This window comes from Nipponia nippon, unplaced genomic scaffold, assembly GCF_047370975.1.
Source record: "Nipponia nippon isolate SJK-2023a ecotype South Korea unplaced genomic scaffold, ASM4737097v1 scaffold_6, whole genome shotgun sequence".
Lineage (NCBI taxonomy): Eukaryota > Metazoa > Chordata > Aves > Pelecaniformes > Threskiornithidae > Nipponia > Nipponia nippon.
The window spans coordinates 82,091,768-82,117,578 of record NW_028262380.1 but is presented as its reverse complement, the minus strand read 5'-3'; the positions used below and the strand labels follow the sequence as shown (position 1 = coordinate 82,117,578).

The 25,811-nt window shown below is 47.8% G+C and overlaps 1 protein-coding gene across 5 annotated transcripts in view; it reads right to left on the bottom strand.

Annotated features, from left to right (window-relative positions):
- Positions 1–25,811, bottom strand: part of SLC4A4 (solute carrier family 4 member 4) — a 183,554-nt gene that overhangs the window by 92,442 nt on the left and 65,301 nt on the right. For 3 of the 5 annotated variants that reach the window (XM_087737167.1, XM_087737168.1, XM_009463608.2), the window contains one exon: positions 275–410. In XM_087737167.1, coding sequence (XP_087593293.1) covers positions 275–410 — 136 coding nt within the window. Of the gene's footprint in view, positions 1–274; positions 836–25,811 lie in introns of those variants that run through there. The other 2 variants (XM_087737169.1, XM_087737170.1) reach the window with 1 other exon arrangement.

Sequence of the window (25,811 nt, the reverse complement as noted above, 5' to 3'; positions counted from 1 at the left end):
CCCACACGTCTGCTGGCTCTCCATAGGCAAACTATTCAAATAAATCTGACGCTGTTTTTTTTCTAGTTTTTGTTTTAAAGGAGTATTTAAACAACAACTCGCATTCTCTCATTTATTAAAGGAAGGTAATTTGAACTACACAGGCTCCTTTTTGGGGATTCCCCAAGCGATCCCGTAGCATGGGTATTACCCCAATTGAATGTTACAAAGGCATTTCCCACGGGGGTCCTGGGCAGCTGCCCGTCCCATTTGGGGAAAAGGAAAACCGACCCACCTTGCAGTCTCCTTCCACTCCATCTCTTGCCCGTCGACGGCCAGGAGTTCATCCAGCTCCGTGAAGAGCTGCGGGGGTGCCGGGCTGTCATCTTCCTCTCCGAGGATGAAGCGGATGCGTTCGGCAGCGGGGGAGACTGCAGAGGTGAAAATACTGCGGTTAACGGCCTGCGAGATGACCAGGGACGTGCGGCTCTTCTCCTTCCCCTTCTCCCCAAAGCCATTCAGCCGTTTCTCCAGGCTGCCTTTTCCATTTGACATCCTCGCCGCTGCGGACGGAGGGGCGTGAGCGAGGGTACGTCTATCTCCCTCTCTCCCCTTCCTTGCCTCTCACTTAACTTCTGAAAAGTTCAAGCTGGGAGTAAAGTTCAAGAAAACTTGCTTCTTCCTACAGTCCTTAACTATGTTACGGCAATTTGCAGCCCTTGTAAAAAAAGCGCTATCAAGCTCAAAACCAATATGCTCTATGGTGCGTGCCCAAGGACCTTTCGTACTCTGATCAGCTGAGAGAGATCCTTCGCCCCCTTTTTTATATGACGTAAAACCAGTTTCAGCCAAGCTGTTTTGGGGCTTGCCGTGACAGCATCCCATAGCTGGCTTTCCCCTCCCTGGCAAGGCGGCGGGGGCTCCCATTGGCCTGCAAGGCAGGCTGTAACCTCCCCGGACCTGCTGCTGGAAAACACAGGAATAGTTAACAGAAAGGTTGTCTCATCTATACATGAAGAATGCGGCCCAACGCATTTAGTCAGGCACCAATGCACTGAAAAAAAACAACCGTTCCCACTAGGAAAAGACTGCCCATTTAGGCAAAAGAAACTATGTCCAACGCACGCTCTTTTGGTAGCGCAAGTGAAGTTCATTTGCATTATTAGCGCAAGAAAAATTAGCAGAACCCCCTTCCCGGTTAAGGAACAGGAGAGATTCCAAATTAAAAACCAAGAACGTCACCGTCCACATCGCGAGACCTAAGGGCATCTCCCAAAGGCCACGGGAGCTCACGCCACCAGAGTCACCTTGCTGGAGGACTTCTTGGGGTCTGCAGGTTTTTTTCTGACCGTATCACCTTAAAATGAAGGTGTGATCATGGGAAATTTTAAGACAGATTTCCTTTCTGCTGAATGTTTATTAGCATTAGAGTTAAACCGCAGACTATGAACTTTGAACGGTTCTGCTAAAAACTCCTTTCTTTTCAAAAGATCAGCTGGCTGTCTGTTGCAAAATAATTAATTACACCAGGTGTCCAATCACCATTGATTTTTCCAGGGTAAACAAAGTCTCAACTTGAAATGTGAAAAAAGAAACCAGTAAGAAACATGCCCTTTCCTCCCCGCCCCCCCCCCCCTTTTTTTTTTAAAAGAAACTTTCATCGCTTTCTTCTTAAATTACTCAGCAAAGGTTGATGCAAATTCACTTCTTCATCAGTTAGGGCGATGATGCTTTCCTAATATAAACCAGATTTCTTTTCTATTCAAAGTATATTTGCAGTCATAAATGCCCCTGCAAATGTCCCGGGCATCCACGCACGTTGCCCCGCGCCGGCTCTGCAGCTCAGGGAGGAGGGATAACACCACGCAGAGCCACGCATCTGGAAACCCCTGCAGCACTCGGGCCAGGATGGTATCGAGAGTACAGGCTGCTGGGCACCCTAGCACCGACCAGTTTTTTGGCTTTGCGTGTTTCTAGAGGAGCCACGGGTCCCTTCTTTAGCATCCCAACCCAGCAGCAGAGAAGGCAACCTGTGAAGAGGTCTTCAGAGTACTGCACGTCCTGCTAAACGGGCTGGAAAGTGATGTCCTTCGCTCGCTTAAAGGAGAGTGGGGACATCTACACACTCCTCCTTCCTCCTGTCACGAAGCCCTCCAAAAGCCCTGACCATCCCTTGGTACGGAGCAGAGGAGTTCAGCCTCTCTACCTGCCGGCGAGGTGTAGCAATCTGTGTTTTCCAACACTACCCCCGTGTCTGCAGAGCCGCAGCCCACCGAGGCACCACGAACCAGTGCTGGTCTGTACCTGCTTCCAGAAACCCCCATCTGCTGTCCCCCAGCACTTTCACCTCCCCGAGACGCGGCCCCTACCGCTCCTCCCTGTAGCGCTGTGTAGCACAGCCCTTGCCAATCCCCAACACGAATAATTAACTGCGTACCCATCCCGGTGACCGCCTATCACCGCTCCTTTCCCAAGCTCATCGTTCCAAGGGTACCGTTTCACTATCACGGTTGCCTTAACCACGACCGTCTCCGAACACGCGCGACAGCGGCCCTCCAACGCAGGCCAACTGGTCTGCGCCTCTGCCGCTGCATCGCCTAAGCCACGCGTTGCCCATCGCATGGTAAAATTCCCCGGCTGCCTACACAAAGGCTTTCGCGTTTCCCATCAGTTCTTCCTTCGAGAAAACCCATCACTTCCCACAAAACCAAGAGCTTTTCTTGGATATGCTCCTAACAGGAAAGAAAAATATTGCTGAGCTGAATTTACAGACAGTTGGTTATAGAAAAATACACATTAACCCTCTTGGTAATTAGCACTCTCATATAACCACTAGTTCCTGCAGAATTTACCTTTTTTCTCACCTATATTTCTCAGAATCCGTGAGGGGTATAATGAGCATTTGATGATGTGACTCGGATGTAACAGACGCGCTTTGCAGAGCAGTTCCAAAATACATCTGCAAACACGTAACCTTACGCATGAAAATTGTCCTTGCAGTTATAAAAGCAATTTGGACTACAAATCTGCATCCAAAACACATTTAAAACAAACATTAGTATAAATAGTTGAGGTTATCCTATTCTAAAAACGCAATTAGGTGTAACACTTGAGCTCATCTTGCTACCGTCAGCCCAGCAGCCTGTGCTGAAACCAGTGCACCCCAGCATCAGGAGGCCGATCTGTCTCGCACGTGCTTCGGGGCAGAGGTTTCTCACTAGGCATAAAGAGCAAAAAATACCTATTCAAATAGAGGCCAAAGATTCAGCTAAGGCTTTTAGATACGGAGAATTAAAAGATGATGCTTGGGCAAAAGAACACAAAACAGCTTATTGCATGAGCCCGCAGACTTCCACGATCTACTTTCTCATCTGCCCTTAACTGGTTTGAATTCAGGTGAAGACCACCACCGTCAAGCGGTTGCCACTCTCCAGCCGTTCGGTGGTTTCACAGCGGTGGAAAGGGCCTGGGGAATTTACGCTGGACGACTACGGCTCGTGGCGGACGGTATCCGAACACTGCTGCCGTCCTCCAGACAAAGAGCAAGCCCTGCTGGCAGAGTACCCGTAACGTGCATGTTCCAGCATCTTCCCTCTCAATCTGCACTGACGACTCTCAATATACTTTTATATTCTGAACAGAATTTAAATATCGCAGCTAGAAAAGCAATAAAATAAACGTACGTCCTATCGCTTCAAAAGGCAACGTGGAGCAGAGCAAGCAGGCGGGGTAAGAGAAGCGCCTGCAGAGCTTCTAGGGCTGCTGAAGGCATCGCTTGCAGCCGACGGGAAAATTACCTCTTTCCCGTCGGTCTGAAGTGGTTTTATTAGGTGGAAGCGTTACCCTGATACTCGATGCCGTAACGCGGTAATTCCACAACCACCTACATCATTTTGCTCGCTGAACTGGATCGTGAGAGGAATTACAGAAATGCTCCCACCAAACCCAGACGTGCATCATACATCGCCCCTTCTTTTCCTTCTTTCTTTTGTTTTTGCTCATTTCCCATTAGCTGCATTTAGCACAGATGATAAGGTTCAAAATCCAATTAAGGCATTTGCTGGGTCACAGGTCTCCTATGGCTTGCTTTACCACATGTTCTTTATTGCGATTTCGTAGGTTAATGGGCCGTTTATGGGTTGTTTATGGGCTCTCTTTAGCAAGGAGAACATATTTTCATCTTAATCTCCGGAGCGAACACTGTGTGCTCAGCGCGGGGCGGACAGCTGAGTATCAGGCTTAAGAACCGGAGAGCAATTAACCCGGGGGGTGAACTCTGCAGACCTCCCCCTGCCCGACCTTTGAGCGCCAGCCCCGCCAGCCTGCCCCAGCCTTGACCATCACCTTCCTTTCTACCTAATCCGCCCGGTTTAGGAGCTGCTGGAACCAGCACCATTAACGACAGGATCAGCTGCCGCTGCTGCTAAGTCTTTTTAATATTATTTTCCTTGCTCCCTCATTCAAGAAACAACATGATGATCAACAGACATACGTAGCAGAGAAAATGCTAATCCACAGATTCAGATGGCTAGGATTATATTTTTCTCCTGAATGGGAGAGGAATTAAGGTATTAATTGCAGATGGCAAAATGCTCCAAAGCAACATTTCAACAGAGGCATTGCCACCCGTGACACCTCTTACCCCCCCGCTTTTCCCTTCCCTGGTCTTGCGTTCGGCCGTAAGCGGTCCGCGAGGCGGCTTATAAAATACATCCCTTGCAGAAGAGCACGAACACGTCAGCAGTTTCTCCTAGTTCAGTCCAGGCCAATTACGAGTGCGATGCATACCCTCGGGTTCCCAAAGGCAAAATCAATCTCCATCAACAGAGAGGAATCTCAGGGAGCTCAGAAATAGAGAGAGACACATTCTAGCACGACAACCCCCCATCAGCCACAGATGAACTTCCCAGCCCGACGTCAGTCCCGCTCCTGCAACTGCTGGCTCCGGTGGGAGCCCTCCCTCGCTGCCCGGCACGACGGGAGAGCGGGCGCGGTGCCTGCGGTGCTCCCTGTGGAAATGCCGGGGGGATTTGCGGTACCGGCAAGTATCCTCAAGTCACCTCCTGCTTCAGCGCCAAGTTACAAGCGCCTCGCTTGTCGCGGGTGTAGCCCGGCTCTCCGGGTGTACAACGCTGCCTTGGGATGGGGGGACAGGGGGTCTCATTTGGGTTGATGTACAAGTAAAACAGCCTCTTCTCCAGTCAACCAACGCGGTTTTCCTCCCGTTTTTTCAGCTTGCTGTCACCAGTGACACTTCTGAATACCCTTGGGACCTGCAGCTGGGTCAACGGCTTCCTCCATTCAAGGGCCAAGAGACCATCTAACATCAAGTTCTCCGTTACTCTGAACCACATCAGCAGCTACAAATATCCCCAAGAGACCTGGTGTAAATCCTTCCTCAAAGCCTGCGGTAACATTATCAAGGAAGGCTATTTGTCAAACGTGCTTTCCAAAGACGCTTATTAAAATAGGGCGTGATTATACTCCCATTAATTTCTGGGGTTGCCCTCACGCAGCCAAAACTCGGTTCAAATCCATCTGAAATCAGAGCGAGCTGGTTCAGCGAAACGCCTGCGCAGACACTTTTATCAGATCTAAAGTCATTTTCTTTCTAGTTTAGCTGACTTCACTTCCAAAATTAAACCATTACCCCAACAATTTTAATTGTGTGTTAATGTCGATACAAGACCTTACGCAGTTTAATCATCGCCCTTATGATTTATACCTTTGATCAACTGCCATTCATTTTCCTGACTGCTCCTGCACAGACAAGGCCCAGAGTTTGAGCGTTTTTAGAGGCAGTTCGAGGCACTATCTGGGGGTAAGTTTCTACCAACGATAACCGATGACAAAACCCCGTGCTCCGGTCGGCACCACCACCGAGAGCAGCAAACCAGGCCGTTTTACTATTCTCATCCCCCTGATAGCAACAACCCCTCCTCTATCTAGCCTTCGTGCCTCGCAGATCGCAGACAGCGAAACGCAAGCACAGACCTCTGCAGACTACGGACAGCGCAAAACCGCTCCTGAGGACGGGAGGCTAGGGAAAAAAAAAAATGCAACTCACTTTGATTTTGACTCTCCCTTCGTACAACTTCCAGCTGCAGGGCAGACTGCGGACACTGACTATCTCCCCTTGATCCCCTTCCACAACAGGGATGTCATCAGACGCAGCTAACTGGGACCAGCGCTGATTACACATCGCTGATAAGACCAGAATTCACGCGATCTTGGTTTCACAGCGAGATTCTTGCTCTGCATCTACCTGGCTTGATTAATACAGGCAAGAGCTAGTTGGGTTACTCGGTTTGGCAAAAATCACAGAGGAAAGCTTCCGAATCAAGGCAAGATCTGACAGCGAGAATGTGAGATGAGACTTAAGAGCACCAACTAAAAGCGAGCGGGGAAGGCTTTACAGCTCACAGTTTTACCAGCTTCCTTGAAAGACTAACTCAAACGGAGTCACGCCTAAAACCAGGAGTCACTAAAAATCATCGTCTCGGGCGTCTTCACCGGTTCACCTACGGCACCTGATGCGCTGAGCCAAGGCCACAGGGTAAGGCAAAGGACGCGCTCTCGGTTTACTAGCAATTCTGTTCAGCGTTTCTGGAGCGCCGCTCCCGTTAGCATAGACTCTCCGTGCTGCTCTTGCACCTTTACGGGTAGGAACCGTTATTCCCATTACGGAAGAGAGAACGGTCACATTAGGCAATACCAATTTCTGCAGGACAAGCCAGGGGAGAACTGATCGCCTGGTTCCCCCAGTGCTCTATCAAGCAAAGGCATCCTTGCGCGCCACGGAAGAAGTCAACTGCCCGAAGATTTGCAGGGGACATCTGCTTCACAGAAACGCTTGCACCTAAAAACGCTGCTCAGCCACCGCACGTGGGGCCTTTCCCAGGGTCTCGCGCAACCCACCGCTGGATGATCAACGCCCCGGCTAATCGCCCTAAGCAAGCGTGAGAACTTCTTTTTTCCTTATTTTCTTTCTCTTCTTATAAACGATTACTTTTTGACCCTGCGCTCGGTGCTGGCTGGCTGGAAGGCAGGTTAGACTTGTCCACAGGCCGAACTTGGCAGCCTGCAGGGAACACTCACCACGCTACCCAGATCCCATCCCGGGCCGTTTCTTTCACGGCTACGGGGTAGAAAAGCAGAGAATGCTATTCAAGCTGCTTGATCCATCCTGAAGCAAACATCCCCCATCCCTCGATCGTGACCCTTTTCAGCACATAATGAATACCGTTGACTGCCTCTGGAATAATCCATTTTTTGCTGGACTATTGTACTGCATGATTGTACACGTTCTACCGTAAGCTCCTCTGCAGCATGTGGCATATATTAAGTCTTTGATCTGCAAAAAATCTCCATTATTAGACAAATGCTTACTAATAACACATTCTCTCAAGTGCCAGAAGAACGGCAGCTTTTACGTAACGATTCGCGGAGCGTTCTCAGCTCCCTTTGACTTCGGCCCTGTTGAGGTCACGTACAAGAGTTTTGTCTACAGATATTTTCTTGAAACATTCCTTGGAGAGACACAGGGACAGAAAAAAGACCCTTCTTCCAAAAACGTCTCAAATGAACTCATCTAGAGCAGACAGCTGACGTGGACAAGGTGTGCGATGGGGAGAATCGGTCCGGCCACTTTTTAAACAAAACCAGCATCATCTAATGAAAAAGCCAGTCGGCCTTAGCGTAAAAGGCGGTGCCTATAAAAGAAGAAAGACTGCTAATTCCAGCCACGCAGTTACGATAGAGAGACGGTTGCATGCTATACCTCAAGTCTAATTTTGAACTTTTCCCAACCCTGTTCCACTCGAGAGAGACTGCCAATAACCGTCTTCCAAAATTGCTCGGTTTTTTTTCGGCTGCAGACAATAACAATAATATCTATATAACACGTCAGGAGCAGAGGCAGCTGCATATTCCAGATGAAATGCATTATTGATAGCCTCCCACAGATACACAATTAGCAAGTTGAGCCAGACCGAATATTTAATATAGTAACAACGCGAGTCTCTGCCTGCTCAAATCAGTGCAAGGCTCCGCTGATTTCAAGGGTGCGGAATGGGGTGTACGTGGACCACGCAATTCTCCGTGGGTATGCTGCAGCTAGATGCAAATCAGCAGTGACTAGCTTCCAAACTGCTAGAAAAACAGGAATTTTCTCTTTCTCTATCACTTTTTTTTAAATTTTCTAGATTCGCCGAGTGCCGTTTTTAATGACACCAAAGGCAGTGATGCCTCTGACACTTATTTTTACTAAACCACTAGCCCATGCTTCTGTACGGTAGCCTGTGCCCTGTAGCAAACCATACCGCCCTGGCATGATACAAACTACCTAAAGCAATTCATTACAAAATATGGATAACGACGGTATTTTTTGACTAGTCCTGGAGGTCAGCCATCTTACTTCAACTTGTGCGAAACCGCTACAGCAGCACATTTTTAAGGAGCTCTTCTGAGCACTTGCCAAGAAGACTTTAATAAAGAAAAAGCAGCTTCTAGAGAAAGCCTGGCTTTTTTCTGAGCTTTGTACCGGTTCCCCCTGTCAGGCAGATACGGGATGCTGTCTGGCATCACGCCTCCCTTGGACCTGAATAACAGTCAAGTCTCTAGCGAAACCGTTCAGCAGCACAGCGGCTGCCCTATATAACCGAGTGCAAAAAGTGCTCCCTAATTCTCAGCGTTTTTTTCTTTGGCTTTTCTCTGTTTTCCTTCTTAAAGCAGTATGGCTTTCACGGCCTCTTGCAGAGGTGCGTGCTGTTTACCTCTCTGAAATCCTGCTGGGGTCCTGTTCTAGTACCTTACACACCTTCATCACATTAGTGACCGTGGACAACCCCCCCGCCGTACGTCCACCGGCATCCACAGCACAACGTGGGCACAAAGCAACCGCTCAGCACAAGCCAGCACAAGAGCAAATTCCCCTTCCTCTGGTGAGCAAAAAAAGAGACCGTTTTCTCTTCCAACACTGTAACGCGGCTCCCTCAAAGACAATTTTAAAGCTGTTTTGATGCGAGGCAATCCCTGAATAAGTATTGTCATTTCCTTGCATCAGCTCCAAGCCCTCCTGCCAAACTACTCATTCAGTTTGCCGCTGATCATTTACCTGGGCCGCCTTTTTTAGGTAATGGTGAGAGTACAGTGACATTTTTAAGGACACAGCTATAACAACTCTGGGCTCTTTTTCCGAATTTAAGCTTCCACGCACTGACAAGAAGAAACCTCCCTTCCCTCTCTGCGCTTTAAAACCAGCCCTCCGGCTCCAATAGGCAATTTAGGCCTATTAAGCTCTTCTCACAAGCACGGTTTCATCATTTGTCTGTTTGTCCCGTTCAATCAATCTCCACATCAGCTCTGACCATTTCAGCACTTGTACAAGTCGTCTTCAGCGAGGGCTCGACAGAAGAGACCCGGCCCGCAGAGAAGCCCAGCACAAGCGTGCGAGGATTTTCATTTTTGATTCCCGTAGCTTCGCTGCGTGCCGAGCCCTTTGTCCGTGCGCTTTTCAGCCCGTGTCTCCGGCTGAAACGGAGCCCGTCTCCGTTGCCAAGCAGTATTTCAAGGAGTACTGAATGTCTCTGGCATCCAACGCTTTTTGCTTTCAACTCTTTTCATTCCGACCCCTCCGTTTTAAATGTTGCCAAATACCTCGTCCACTTCAGGCACGGAGAGAGAAGCGCGTTATTATTCCTTACAATCGTTGCAGGAGACCAACTGGTGTACGAGAGCAAAATGTACGCGCTGAAAGGGTTCTGCAGGTTGTTATTTCTTCACCACCACCTGCCCCCGCTTCAACCACCACGTAGGAGAGAGGTGCCACAGGCTCCCATCGGCCACGAGGCTCACAGGCACAAATCACCGCTGGGGGAGAGGAAGGAAGAAGAGCTAAATAAATTAGGTCTGATTTTTCCATTGCCTTGCACACAGGACCATTATTTACGAAATGGGTATCGATGGCTGGGTCCCATCCCAGCAGCTTCATTGGCACAGGTGTAAGTGGCAGGATGAAGTGCCCCGAATCTCATTCTCAAGGCTGACAAATACTTCTTCAGCATCCGTAACGTGACCTTCTTTTCACTGCCGAGCGTAAAAATTATCAAAGGCAGTGATTGTTACTAGGCATCGTTTTGAACAGCAATGAATAGAGCTCTCCTGCTCGGGTGGAATGCAGTACAGCAAAGGGGCTCTGCAGCAGTTGACGGAGGGAAAATGGAGATCCCGATAAACACGAAGAGGTGGCTGTGACTGATGTAACTAGAACCGGTCCTCACCAGAGCTGGGGGTGGATGGGGAAGGCACTCCTTTGCTCCCCGCGATGGAGGCGAGGGATACGCGTTGGCTGTTCCGGCAAACGCGCATCTCCACGCTATAAGCACTAATCTGTGAATCTGGCAGCCTAAATCCATTCGGAGCTTAGGAGCCCACCTCATCTTGAATATCAGCAGCATAAGGCGCCGACCTCCTTTGAGATGCTTTGAAAAAGCTCGGCTTTTCTTTTTTTCCATCACCTTCTGAAAAGCTCCTTTCAGTGACAAACCGCCCTTGCGGCTCTGAAAGGTTAACAGCCACTTATCTAAAAAGCTGCAAAGCCACGGTGAGGATTCAGACAAAGCTTTCATTGACCTGGGGAGCAGCAGGATTTGGCCTGCGAGCGCGGTTACAAAACCAGTTCGTTTCGTGTTTGGATGTTGGTTTTCCTCAGACTTCGCTGCTGCAGCAAGTTCCACCCAGCAGATCCATCTCTTCAGACCTGCACTTTGGGTGGCCACGTTTATTCTCTATTTTAAATCCTGATAAAAGCCCGTCCTCAGCACTTCCCTCACTTGGCATCCCTCGACATGTTATGATCATCCTGATGACATTGTCACCGTCTGTTAGTAGTGCGGCAAAGCAAAGCTTTTGGTGGACAAACCACTTCTCTGAGGGCATTTTCTTTTTCTCTCTGAGTCAAAGCAGTTCAGAAAAGGGCTCTTGCAATGCTATTTCAGTAGCAGAAAGACCCTTTTGAGATACGGACACAATAACCACTTTCGTTCCTGCCTTTAAAAATTAACCACCATGAACTTCAGGCTCGGAGTGGCTCCAGGCTGCCAGCAGCACACTCCTTCCAACTGGCTTCCCAGAAAGAAACGCCTGGTTCAACTTGTTCTCAAAAGCCCGGTGACATTTCTGCAGCTCTTGCTCTTCACCGGTTTCCCCTTGCAACAGCAAGTAGAGTTCAAGCTTCTGCCTCCTTTTTACTCTTAGCTTCACGGGCTCGTCCCCCGCCTCCTACATGAGCACTAAACCTCCACAAAACACGATCGTGCTGGAAAAAAACAGGCTCACTGGTTCACGGACAAGGTCTGCACAAAGGTCTACACCTTCAGGTGTGCCCCGCTACTCTGGAGCAGAACCCAGACAGACCCAGAGCCGCCAACCCGTCCCTCCGTGTAAGAACAACTCAGTTGCTCGGTACCCCTCGCACAGCGAACTCGAAAGGTCGCGTAGTTAGACCAACTGCTGACAAGCCGCGCGCGTAGGTCCGGATTTTGAGCCGTTTGATGTGAGCTCCCAAACGGCGGACGATCTCTCCTTAGCGGGAGGAAGGGAGGTAAACCGGCAAGGTATCACACAGCAGGCATTTCAGCAAATGTCAACAGCAAAACCAGCTGTTGGAGAAAGGCAAACAAGTTGAGATAAAAGAAGTTTGTAAAAAAAAAAAAAAAAAAAAAAAAAAGAAAAAGAAAAATATCAAGAGAAGGCCAACGAAACGTCCATGAAGAGCGATGTCAGGCTAGCAACGTCTGCCCTTCCCTGGCTGCACGTCAACTGGCCCGATTTTGTGGTTAACCTTGGCGTCTCCTGCGCCGAAGAGCAAAGAGCCCTTCTCATCAGACTCGGAAGCACAAGAAGGAGAACTGACTCCATAGCTTCAATGGATTTGCTAAGGGCTCACCTATACTGGAAGGCAGTTTTACTGCTTTAAGCAAATTTCTGTAATTCAATCAACCAAATATAAGTATAAAATATTTCCACTTTTGGGAAATGAATACAACTAGAATCTGTACTAGCAAAATTGTGTGCAAAAAAACCCAACCCAGACCATCATCCAATGTATTTATACAGTAAAACTAAGCGTAGGCCAGCTCTCAGTGACTGTACTGTAATTAAGATCAATACACTCAGGAAAAGGACACTGCCAAAACTGAGGAAGGAAGAAAGCTAGTTCAAACAAACCTCACTTTTTTTTCCTCACTGAAAAATGAGAAATTTGGTATCTAGAGACGCATTTGAAGACTCCTTACGGAATGCAGAGCGAGCCACCCAGAGGTATACTTTTACTGAAACAACAGAGGCTCAAAAGCAGTAAGGGAGCACAAATACACAGAATAAGGAGGCAAAGCCCCGCTTCGCTGCACCATTTAAGAACATCTCAGTCCACCACAAGCCTAGGTCAAAGCAAAACTAGCAAACATGAAACATAAGGAAGATTCAACCAAAAACTGGAGAATAAGTGCACAAGGCATACAAGGCAAATGAATTCTTTAGGAACATTAGCAGCAGGAGCCGAGAACCGGTGGGGGAACTGGACCACCTTGGAGTGCGACAGCCAATTAAGAGGATTAAAGATTTTGCAGAAAAGCAAACCAGCTTCTTCGTGTGAAACTTCACCACGCAGGCGGGTGGAAAGACACTTAACCGTTTTCAACGGCTAACATGTGAGGCGGCTCGGACACGAAGGTGTCTGCAGAAGGAGGAGGACAAGACAGAGCTGAACTCGGCAATAAGTGGCCAAGGCCCCTTGGGCTCACACCTCCCCAGACCCTGCCCAGCCCCGAGCTTGTAGCGAGGTCTGCAACATTCGGTACAGCCTGAAACCAAAGAAAACAATAATCAATCCATGAAATCACCAGGAATTGGCACCCAACTCATTTAACACGCTTGACCACGGGACACCACCTACCACAGCAGAAAGAAACATATTATTTTATCTGATTTCCATTTCTTTCTAGACTCCAGGTACCGTCCTTTGGAGGTTTCCTACCACCGTTCAACCACGGCGCGGTTTCAAAAAGCGCACAAGGTTAGCGTGCCTTTATTTTTCTTCCACTGCTAAAAAACCAGCGAACATGAGCTGCCAGAGCCTGTTTGGGCTTACACAGACCGGGGTGGCTGCAGTTAAAAACAAAACCATTAGCAGAGTTCTCGGAACCAAAGTGCTACTTAAGCAGATTTTTTTTTTCTTTCTTTTAAGCTCCTAAATGCAACTTTAGCAATTACTGGTTTATGTAATTGCCTAACGTTTAATGTTTACTGCAACATTTTACAACTAATTTACATGTAGTTCATGAAATGCTTTAGGGTTAATTGGTCTTTTGTCGTGCATTAAGTAGCTTGTTAATTATTAGACAGCTGGGAGGAAAAAACGAGTAGGAGGTCAGTCTGAGGATGGTTTGGACTGAACAGAATGGCTGCTTCTCATGAGCCAAATGCACGGGGGTCATTTCTGCCTAAGCATTGACCTTCCTCATGGTCAACGCCATGGTTAGCCCCAGAGCAGGCAAGCCCTGAGCGCATGGTATATCTTATGGGATCACGTCGTCTCCTTTGTTCTGCCTATGAGGAGGAGGATGCGACAGGACTCATTTACCGCCTTCGGTGCTTACAGCACGTGCACGTGAGGTGAAGATGAAACCGCAGGAGAAGAGAGAAGCTGCAATTCCTTGTGCTTGGCGTGAAGAACGTAGCAGGGAAAACTGACATTTTCAAACACCCTTCAGACAAACTGGGTGGCACAAGGAACGCAAGGAGGATCCAGAGGGATGCTTCCCTGGGCCATCCCTGGATGACCAAAACCAAACACCGACGTTTCCCAGTGCCGTGATCAGAGCACACCCAGGCCACATCTCAGTATCATATTGTGGCACAAATAATTTTGCACCACGTGCTAAAAGGGAGCCCCAGGACGTCTAAGTACTCTCTGCTCTGAGCGCTGTCAGCCCTGATGCATCCGAAGAGAGCAGAATGATTTGAGAGAAAAAGAAAAAAATAAATCAGCGTGCCTCCTTGGGGCTCTATTCCACCTGCACTTCTATCTAACAGAAGAGTGCTTTGGACATGGTATCATAACGTAGAAACCACCATTAATAACTTAATTACCAAGTCGGCCCTGCTTTGAGCAGAGGTTTGGACCAGATGACCTCCGTAGGAGCCTTCCAACCTAATTTATTCCGTTCCATTAGTAAACTCCACATATAGCTAATCTCTGCTCCAGTTATCGCATCTGCTGCCCAAACGCGAGCGCTTTGCCAGGTTTTCAGAACAACTTTTAGTAATGAAGAGAGACTGGAAACCCCATGCTGGTTTTAATGATCTGCTTGGCATCATGGTCTGGAAGTTGAGATCAGAAACTAAAATAACCAAAAGCCAACTCTGTATACTAGAAGCATTCGCAAAAAAACACATCCAACTCGAAAAATTTATGTGCTGTCTTTTCCATGCAAAGCATTCCCAAGGTTTCTTCTCACAAAGCGCTCCAACTCCAACATCTTTGGCTTTTAGTAAGATGGAGCTATTCTTAACCACGTGTCCCGCAGCAGCCCAGAACGTTTCACTGCGGAGTCCGCACCCCAGTGACTGGGGACGCTGCACAGACATACCCAAGCAGGCTAAGCGGAGGCACCAGGAGCGATTAAAGCAAACCGACTGGAGGCTTGGGTTCAAAATGCATGAGAGAAAACCCATACATTTCTTGCACGGCCATTCTTGTTCAGAACTGAAGTCACCTTTATCAGACACATCTTGACCGGAGTTATTACATACTGAACTCCATGAAAGATTTTTTTTTTTTTCAGGACCCTCTCTGCTAACTAACCCTCAAGAGCAGCCAGAGGAAAACAGTACAACAACTTCTAAACAACGCTGCTCCCTCTGCGTTGAGGGAATCGACCTTGGCCAACTCAACATGGAATCAAACTCTACCTCTACCTTTTAAATCCCCCGCCAAGCACAAAAAAGCGGCCTCATCTGCAAAAGCACTGAGCACCCAGAAGCACCGTTGGCCTTAAGAAGCGTTCAGGACTTAAAAAAAAACAAGGAAGGGGGAATAGCACAAATCAGCCAGGTACTACTAATAATCTGTTCAACGACTTGGGATGGAAAGGGCAAACCAGAAATGAGCAGCGTTTTCCAAACCGTATTCCATCAAAACAACATTGCCTCAAATATAAATCGCTTTACAAGTACTGATCTCCTTAGAGTCGTTAAATGCTATCTTTATTTCTTTTTAATTGGTCCCACTGCATTTTAAATTGCTTTTGGAAAGTATAATAGCAGTATATAAAGATGATGTGTTGAAGCACTGAACCGTTAAAACATGGGAATTAAACTTAACAACTCTGTAGTTTTACTGTTGCTCAAATTTCATTATCGAGAAATAAGGAATGTACTTGGCTTTTTTTTTTTTTTTAAAATACTCAATTATTAAGGAAGTCTCAGCGTGTGGCAAGTTTCTGCAAATGATTAATTATTGTAACTCAGCAAGGGGTGCTGCGGCTTTCCTTCTGACCCCAGGAACACGCACGCGCGCCGGGGGGGTTTCAGAGTAGCGACAGGGAAACCTCACCCTTCCCGAGCTCAAACGCCTTCTCGCTCCCAGCGCTTCAGCCGCTCGTTCCCCCTTCCCGGCTGGGATCAGCGGTCTCTGCTTGGACCGGCCCCTTTTGCAGAAACCAGTTAGGTGGCCGCGAAACCAGTTAGGTGGCCAAAACGGCGACGGCGGGCGCTGCTGCCGGGAAGGTAGAAAGGAGCCGAAGTGCGATGGGAGCTCCGTGCAGGAGACGTGCCTCCAACAGAAACGTGACGCTGAAGTTACAAATGGCCCAGCGTAAGCGCGCCGTGCAACGAAGCTGCCTCGGACGGCGCAGTCGAAAGTTCACAGCCCGGCAGAGCCGGGCAGGGCTCGGTTAATACCGATATTCAAAGGACCTTGTCCCGGTGCCAAGCGTGCAGTTCGTATGACAAGGGTCGCTTTGTCTCGCACCCCCCCCCCCACCTCCCAGCACATGGGAAACTTCAGAAATTCCCTTGCCGAGGAGAACAACTAAGCTGAGTAACTTGGAATTACGGGCGTTCGAGGTTAGTTTGCCGCTGGAGCCAAGACATATTTCCAGTGCTTCTCAGGACTGAAAACAACCTTCTACTGTAATGAGTTGCCTTTTATCTTTAATAAGGGATTAGGAGTTATTTTTCCAGCTAATACCTTAAAATCCAGATAATCATAAAAGCAATCAGTAATACCCAATATATGTTAATTACTCATTTTCTTCTCGTCTCTCGTTGGCGTGCTGTCACTCACATACATTAATTTGTCTGTAATAAGGCTGCAAATCAAAACCAACAACAGGCATCGGGTCCTCTGGGGAGTCACAGGTTTAGATTTGGGGGATTAACAACAGGTTATATCTGCGACGACAGCGAAGAAAACAACATTACGGCCAAAGGCGCGCTGAACTATCCGACCGGCCACGTACCTGCGCCCGGACCCGCGATCTCCCCGCACGCTGCCTTCCCACAGGCGTCAAACAAAGCGGGAGACTGCTGTATGAGAAGCTAGCGAGGCACCGGACAAACTTTTCAGCTAGATGGCAATAAGGGGAGTCAAAGTCACGCTTGCCAAGTTATTCCCAGTGAAATGGGACCCTAAAATAATGCCATGTTGTCCATAACGGGCTACGCTGGCTTTTCCAAAGGGAATCTACAGGAATAGCAGGTGTAGAAGCTTTACATTCAAGATCAGATGGTGGCAGAGGGAAAAGCCGAAGGTGCTGGAATGACGACGATAAACAGCACATTGCTCAGACAGGTAATACCTACGCCTGCAAAAGACCTGAATGGATGGGATGTCGTTAAAAGACGATGTCCTATACCCTCTTGAGGACACGGAAATGCAAGCACCCAGGCAACTTGCTTCCACCCAGGTTTATGAAAACGCTGGATCAAACGCTGCTGCCGATGCTTCCCACGCTGCCTTCCAATCATGCCTTCAAGTTATCACCTGCTACTCAGAAACCTTGTTTTAGCCAAAGATATTTCGTGTGCAGACAGTGTCTGTACATAAACACAGCCCACAAGCAGATGTGGTGAGATTTTTCAAGAGCTGTCAGTTTTGGCCGGTTTCTGCCTCCCTTGAAATCACAGCATATTTCAAACAGTCCAAGCCAAATGTTTGAAAATCCCCCCTTTTGCTAGAAATGGTATCATTCCCCTTGGAAAAAAGCTGTCTGAGATACTAAAACTCAACCTTTTCAATCAAGGAGTAGTACAACTAGCCTATCTATCGACATCTTTCTTTGCACAGAAGAGTTTCTGAATCGGCAATACTTACAGTTTGTGACAAAGCAGACACCTGGAAACTAGACATTTGCACCTCTGAACCCAACTACAGGAATGCAATGTGAGACTGAAGGGAAAACATACATTTCACTGAAACCTCCCTACAGCACAAAATCAAGAGGCTAAGACCTTGGCGGAGAGAAAAAAACCCAACATCTAACACAGCACAGATACCGTAACAAGGAAAGACCTTTCATCGCTCACGACGATAACATCTCTGTCATAGATCATGAGTCAAATCCTTCTCTTCCAGATTTTCACCCGCGGATCACAGAATTACGGACAAACCTAGGCTGGAAGAAACCTCTGGAAATCACCTCCTCCAACCCGGTGTTGAAAGCAGGGCCTTCGATGAGGTACCCAGGGCCCCAGCAAGCCGCATTCTGAACATTTCCAGCGAAGGCAATCGCACCACTTCTCGCTCCAACCTTTGCTCCCACGGAGAAGAACGTTTTTCTCGCAGCCAGACGGAGTTTCCCCTGGCGCGGCTCACGCTCGTTCCCTCTGGTCCCATCACTGTGCAACCTTCTCAGGACCTTTGCGTATCAGAATGACAACGGGCTTCGCTTGCAGCTCTCCTAAGAGCACTGTAACCGGCCGGACACAGCCAACGCAGGCCAAGTTTCAGGACTGCCCTTTTCCATCCAGCCAAAACCTAACTCCACTTCATTGCTTGGTTCATTACTTCCTTCTTCGTATCCCTGCGGCGTGCACGAAGATCACGATGACGTGGTTGTCCTATGTCCAGTTCAAGTTCTCGTCAATCCCTGCTCCTTACGCTCAGGCTGGGGCAGAACACGTGCAGGCGAGTCCCTGACGCGGATCAGGACTTCGGATGCAGGCTGAATCGCTCCCGGCAAAGATCAAAATACCCGAGAGGCTTCAGCTACGGAATTCAAAGGCCTTTCTACTGCACGTGTGCAAGCAGGCTTTCGCAAAGCTTAGACTTTTGGGTAGTTTGGACAAATTTTCACCTGGGCCATGACTGGCAGACATAGCCAACCGTTTTCGTTTCAAGTGTCTGACCTAAGACACAGACGGGATCTGGTTTCCAGAGATAAGGATCACTAGAATTTTTTTTTTTGTTAGGTTCTCTGAAACCTTTTCTAGAATTTTAAACAGAAATGTATCCCTGCTTTCCTTCCTCCTCCTCTTCCCCAGAAGAAATGGGAGCTCAAGGTAGGTACCTAAATGGAAAATGCAAGTCCTTACGATTGCATTTTGGCAAAGACACAAGCGAGGACCTTAGACTCCCTGTTTTAACTGTTTATGTGCTATCGTACAACTGTAAGAAAAGAGTTAAGAAACTGTTTTAGTGTTACATGTCACGTATAGGTGTGATGTGAGTAATCTACCACCCATATGCTTCAATATTCAGATTCCCTTTGCTATGACGTTATGGTCTGGTTGAGGTTATTTTCAACGGCCCTTTAAGTATCGGACTCCCAGGTTTCCCCGGTCACAGAAGCGTACTGCACCAGCAATTCATAGTTCATTGGACGCTGTGAATTTGGAGAATTTCCTGAATATGATTTGGGCAGCAAGGGAAAAAAAATGCAGTGGCAAGTACGGCCATCCCTACTCGTAATTACATACAGCATTTATGATGTATGTTCTGCCCTCGCTGCAGTCATTGCTTCCATTGCCTGATCCCCAATACCTTAAAACTGGCTGCTTTCATTCAGCTTGCGGTACAATTCTAACACCACACACCACGGAACTTGTGGGGAGGGAAACAGCAAACCATGCCCTTCAAAATTTTTTTCGGTATTGCCCTGAAGTTTACCCTATGAAAACTGAAGCACCCGGTGAACTTAGGACAGAATTTTTGGAGAGGTCATCAGTAATGGCTTTAAAAGTCAACACAGATGAGACTGCCAGCATCCACTTTTTCTACCCTACAGCAGCGATAAAGCCTTATCAGAAAGAAATGCTTAAAACCAGACCTCTGACAACCTTTCCCATGGACTTCTTTGGCATTACAGCATCCGTAAGAGTACACGCCGGGTGAGACGCTTAGCCCGTGACCACGGTTACAAACACGTGCGCTACCCACCTCCACGGGGAACAAGTTCTGATGTGCTGGGGTTATGCGTCATGCGCCTGACTGATATCAGCAAGTCCCCAACCCAGGAGTTTCATAAAATACTGAGAAGTAGCAACTGCGCACCAAGTGCGCACATGAGCTCTGTGCTACCCAGAAATGAGTTTAATTAGCTCGTACATCAAAAGCAAAGCCTCTCCATCATATTCATGGATGTTTTCACGTTAATGCATCTTCCAGTTTCAAGACTCTAGTATCTGAAATCCCAGCTCTTGCAAACACGCACAACCCATAGAGCTGATTTCCCGATACTTCCAAACACTTCCCCGCGTCATCTCTGGAGTCGGCACTCAGGTAACACGGGGAATCATCTGGTTCTTAGCTCTATGAGCAGAGGCTCTGCCTGCAGCAGCGACCGCGGCCGGGGCAGCGCCCCGGGCCACGTAATTCCCTGCGCGTGTCCTCTCCGGAGCACGACGTCTGGACCCCTGCTTGTGCCCGGTCAGCGCAAGGCAGCAACTGCAGCATCCCGGGAGCCCGCGCAAGATGTCAGCACCCGCTGCTTTTCAAGCGCGAGTGACAAAGTCATCAGCTGGCTCTTGCAGGAGAGGTACGGAGACGCGGCCCCTTTCTGCAGTAATTACACCGTTGATATATACATGCAGATGAAAGGAAGCAAAACCAGCTCCTCTTTTCAAATGCAGGTGACTGCCCCCGTACAAAACACAATTAAGCTGTCAGTTCCTTCAGCCCCCAGTCGCAGCCTTCAACACAGTCCTGGCTTTGTACAGACGACAACTCCACACGGTCATTTTAGCCTGCCTAAACAGAACTTGCTTTTAAAACATATCTAATTTGCCTACAGGCTAATTTGTAAGCTTCAAATGATCTCATTTTACCAATTCATCTTATACTTTAGCATCTTCCCTTAGCTCTTGCCTATAGCTGCTAATACATCAGCCGCCTGCGTGACGGCCAGACAGTTCCTCTTTCTTCAGGCCCCTCCTCACGACGTTCACCGTTTCTGTCTCACGTCCTTGGAGCTGACGTAGCGTTTGCTAACTGCAGCAGTGCAAATTCTACCGTGCAAGCCTCAGCACATGCTTATAAACCCTGCGTTAAAAAAACAAATGCAAAAAACAAGTAAATTTTTCAACTATCTTTATGTTACGGCCACTTAGCGCATATAGTAAAATCAACCGGAGGGCTGAAAGAAAGGGAGATGCTGGCAAAGCTCTGGAGGCGGCCAGGCTATTCTTTCAGATTTGTGATTAACACACAATTTTGGAAGGAAGCGGGCAACGGGAGAGGTAAAACCGGCCAAGATCACCCAGAGGGTTAGGGACAGGGAGCCAAAAACGCAACTTGGCTCGCCTGACTCCACTGCAGTGTCCTCTCCATTAGACTACATTGCCTGTTACAGAGCCACGCCATGCTGACCCTCTCCTCTTGCCCAGTGTTTTCCACAACGCGAGGAATACCGTTCAGCACAGGGCCCAAAATGAATTCATCTCCTATTGAATTAAGGATGAGCAAAAGTGGAACGTACGGGGGGAGGGAGAAGAAGTTGCAATTTTTTAAATCTTGTCTGTTTGTTTGTCCACGTCCTAGAGCGTGTTGGTAAGAAAGCAACTCATTATTTATCGGTGTCCTTTTCTTGGAAGTTAATTACATTTTTGAGCAGAGCATGTGATTTTAGGGACAGGACTGAAAAACAGAAGTGGCTTTCACAGCACTGAAAAGCTTGCTGGACTTCTGACCTTCCCCTTTCATTTCAAAGAACTGCGGGAAACCCCTGGAGAATGACAACAGTCTTCATACAGCATCTCCTCTTCTGAAGACATGCAAGTCCGGTTATTCCTTTTCGTACTCCATTTGGCAGCAGGGTAGGCGAGAAGAATTGCACCTTGGAAGCGACGGAAGCAGTGGACCCTCACACGACAAGAACTCAACTCCAGCAAGTTGGAGAACGGTTTTCTTCCCGCGTGGATGCAAGAGAGGCATCACCAAGCGAAGCTTCTCTTCCTAGCACCGCAAGGGGCACCCCATTCCTACGGGGGAAGATCCGAGGGCGGCGTGATCAGAGCACTGAAGCCCAGCTCTAGGGACTCCTGTCAATCCCCAAGAAACCGGGGACCTCTGCAGCCACAAAGCATTCCTGCTTTCCCTACAGAGGCCAGGCGTTTCTCCGCTGGCTTCCCAACCACAACGCACCCTTTAGCTATCTTGGAAAGTCACTTGCGACCCCATAGGACCAGAGCACCAAAACATCACTTCTTCAAGACAGCGATACAAAATTTGTTCCTATTTTTGTCCAATCGTTTGCTTTTAAATACTTCCTTAATAACTTCATTTAAAAACTAACAAATGAAATTAAGACCCAAACTGTACCGTAATCTACCAAGAACATGAAAACTAAGAAGACAGCACTGAATAAAGAGCAGAAAGGACATGTTTGATCCCAAAGACTAGGACAAGTCAAACTGCTTAATCTGGGTGAGAATCACCAACTAGTCGTCTCAGCCTAGACTACGCAAATGTGCTGAACTAGTTTTTGACAGCAGTATCTTCTACGGTGCGGAAAGAATATTACTGTCGGTTTATTAAATTATTCAACTCATTAAAGAAATTAAATGGGAGGTGACAAAACAGGAGAGGTTGTTTATTTCTTCTGAATTCTGAGCTAAAAAGAAGGGGTAAGGAGATGAGATCTACAGAGAATGAGGAACTCCTCGAGCTCATTAGCTCAGATAATACTTCCCTTGATTCCTAAAGGGATTTCAACTAGGGAAAAAAAACAAACACCAAAACCCTTCAGTGGTTGCACCAATACAAATAAAGGCCGCCTTCCCCTTGTATATTTTGAACTGAATTTCAATTTCCATCCACACAGAATTTGACAAAGATTACATATAAAGGTAGCGCTCTCCATCCCCAGCCAGATGCCGGCACGAACGCCGGAGCTTGGGCATCCACAGGCAGCGCAGGAGCGCGTGAGCTCCTACGAGCGTCAAAGCCGGGTTCGGCGCCGGAGCTGAGGGAGCAATTCGGCCGAGCAGCCAGAAGGTGTCTGCTCCGGGGTCTGCTCAACCACTCCCGGCACTTGACTCTGCAAGTTAACTGCATCTCCCGCGACCATAATGGCCATTTGGAAATGCCTATACGGTACGCTGACGCCCACACGGAGATGCCTAAATGTAGGTGCTTGTGTTCTGCCTCTAGTAAATAAAAAATGCGTCGGTTACTACTTTCTAATGCACGAAAATTAAGATGCTGAATAACTGTAGGTTATATTACAGAATTTAAACAAATGTTTCTAAGTGTGACTTGGCGGCCAAAATGGAATGATAGATCCAGCGTGAAAGAAATATTAACATCAAATCAATCATTGAGAATCAACTTCCCTTTAGGAAGTTAAGGAAAGCATATAGCTGGATTAAAATCCATTCTTGAAACTAAAATTTCCTACTCGCCGATTCAAATCGCTGATGGCACCAAGCTTTTTTTAATTTTTTTTTTTTTTTTTAAGGCAAACCAGGCTCCCTGATGAACTGTCTCACACATTATTTCGGCTACTGACTTAAATTCTCCAGAGCGAGATGCACATTTTCATGGCTTCAGGAAAGAAGAAACGTTACCCCAGCCACGGAGGGAAGGAGCAGTCCGCAAGCGAGAGGCAGCGGTGAGGCTGCAGAGTAGAAAGGAACTCACTGAGAGCGGTAATACGCGTGCCAAGACACACACGGAGTCATCTCAGCCATGACAGATTGCAGAATTTTAACCGTTTTATTTGTGTATGCAAATACATACGCAGAGAAGGGATTTTTTTTTTTTTTTTTTTTAAAGCTTGGCTTAAAGCCTGTTGAACTTTTACAAAGAGACGGAAGAATTATGTTAAGAAATATGCGGTGGATTTTTAGGGAAATAAAATTCCCCTGCTCCCCCTGCCCCCCAGTTCAACGCCTTGGCTCAAAGCTATACGTAAAACCAAGCCGCCACGCACAGGCATCTCCTCATTTCCCCAGTCCTCTACAACCAAGCGCCGGGCCAACCTTGCCAGGGACAAAGCCGAGAGCAACACGAATACATGTCGTCGAAATTCCCTTTCCAGGGGTCATCGCACCTTGCTACCCCGCTTACGAAGAAGTTTTGAAGAAGGAACACAAAATTGTTTGGGGGCTCCATTTTTTTCAAGCGAGCAAAGGACTTAAGAGGAAGAAGAGCTGTTTGGTGCCGCAGACGCATCGATAGACCCTTGCTACAGCACGTACTGAAAAAGAAGCCAAAGCTATTAACTTGAAACTCGAAAATCATCTCCTGCGAAGGGCTGCACTCCTCTGTGCAGAGGAAACGTTACCAAGCCTTTGCCGCCTTCTGTTTTTAAAAGAATAGTTCCAAGAACCTTGAATCCTTGACTGATGCAGTAGCATATGTGAAGTCAAACTGAGGACAGCACATGTGCTCGTATATCGACATCAATCTGTTTTCCTGCCCTGAGTTTTTAGTAAATGGATTTCATGCAGCACCAAACTCAGAAAAAGAAAAAAAAAAAAAGCCAAGGCAACAAGCCTGCCAGCAATCTGCTGGGTATTAACTGCTGGACTTGGACTACAGCAGCACCGCATCCCCCCATGGGCTGCAGTACCGACACTGTGCACTTCTCAACATCCCAACCTTATCCAACAGCCTAAGCACAACTCCATCGCGTGGAAAAGGAACTTCAGAAGAAACAGGCAGGGACCATTTGCTACGTGTATCCGTCAAATGCATTAAAGAAAAGAGCATGTCGGGAAAAAGCCAGAAGCTGTTTTCCAGGTGTTCTCAACGTTGTGGCAGTCAAGAAGCCAGGGAGAAGCGGACGGCTCCTTCAGATACCTGTTCCCTCAACCACACCCCAGGTTCTTCTGCTTGATTCTGAGATGAAGTCAAACGCCTGCCAGCAACACCGCGTCAAAGATGGGAAGGGTTCAATTCACTGCAGGTTCACAGACAAAGGAGGACCTGGCCTAGATAAAAAAAAGCTTTTCTTCAAAACGTGTTTGTTTTTTATCCCCCCGAGAGACAGGAAATTGTGAGCAATAAACCTCAAGGATTTCTTTTCTAAGATTACTGCATTTGAAAGCTGTCCTCAACTAGAGATTCCCATTTTCAGCACATGCTTTGCATAACTGAAAGAAAATACATGACCTTGATAGGAAGGAAAATATTTCTTGCAAAACATTTACTCTTCCTCTTGCTATGTAAAATCTGTCTGTTCTTCCTAAATGAAGGACACCAAACCCACGTTACTCGAAAAAAAAACGTCACGCCGGATTTAATCGGAGGAGGATGTTTTTACAACAAGTGAAGCACTGACCTTATGTTTCTGAAGCCGCAGGCTTCCAGGAACAGAGCATCTTCTCTTCTGCCCCAAGGGCTGGCTTGGCTAGGTGGGCTTTTAACAGGCGCTCCCCTCCCAGCGAGGGACAGAGACAGGCACCGCTGCAGTTCGAATTGGATGAGCTCCGCCAAGGTGTCCGCGCGTGGCAAGAGGACAGTTCAGGATCACCAGCCAGATGTGCAAGGGACCCGCCGGCTCTCCATGGCAGCCACGGCCCTAGGACCTCAGGGAGGCCACCAGATCCCCCCAGTACTGACCTAGCTCATCCCAGTCAGCTTAAGAATGAAGCTGTCACCTACAGCAACGCCAAGTTCAGCTCGAAACGAACTTAGCTAGAGCTAAAGGCATCAATGGCCCAACACAGGAGACCCATGGGAAGCTGCTCTGGTACGAGCCAGAAAACTGATCTCGCCTCCAGCCCGTGCCTAAGAACGCAGCTGGTACGCTCTAGGAAAGATCTGTCCCTTTTTTTCCCCTGCGATGAATCCTTTCCCCCACCAGAAGGGATTGCAGAGATATTTAAAAAACCCACCACCACCACCACAAAGGAAAAAAGGAAGAAAAAAAAAAAAATAAAGCCCCGAAGCGCACTCTGCAAATGACTGCCTGACAGCAGAAGCAGATTAATCAAAAAATGCATACGTACATCAGAGCAGCATGAAAATGAATTGCAAGTGTACTGCCCGGGAAGTATACATGTCAAACCGATTAATTTCTATGTGCCTACAGCTAAATCCACATGCAGGTCTTGGAAAACCTGGGACTCCGTGTGCCAGGTGAAAGAAAGCACTGCTCCCCCCACGCAAGCCATCGCAAACAAGGTCTGGTCTTCAGAGAAGTTACAAAAGAGGATTTGCCATTCCAGTTTCCTTGCTCTTCACGGCATAGGTACGTCCTGGTTTTAAATGTTTGGTTTGTTGTTTTGGGTTTTTTTTTAAGAAATATCACACTTCTCAGAGCAAAACCTGAAGCAGGCAGCTACCCCTCTTAGATAAGCACATGAACAAGTACGCATGCTGGCTT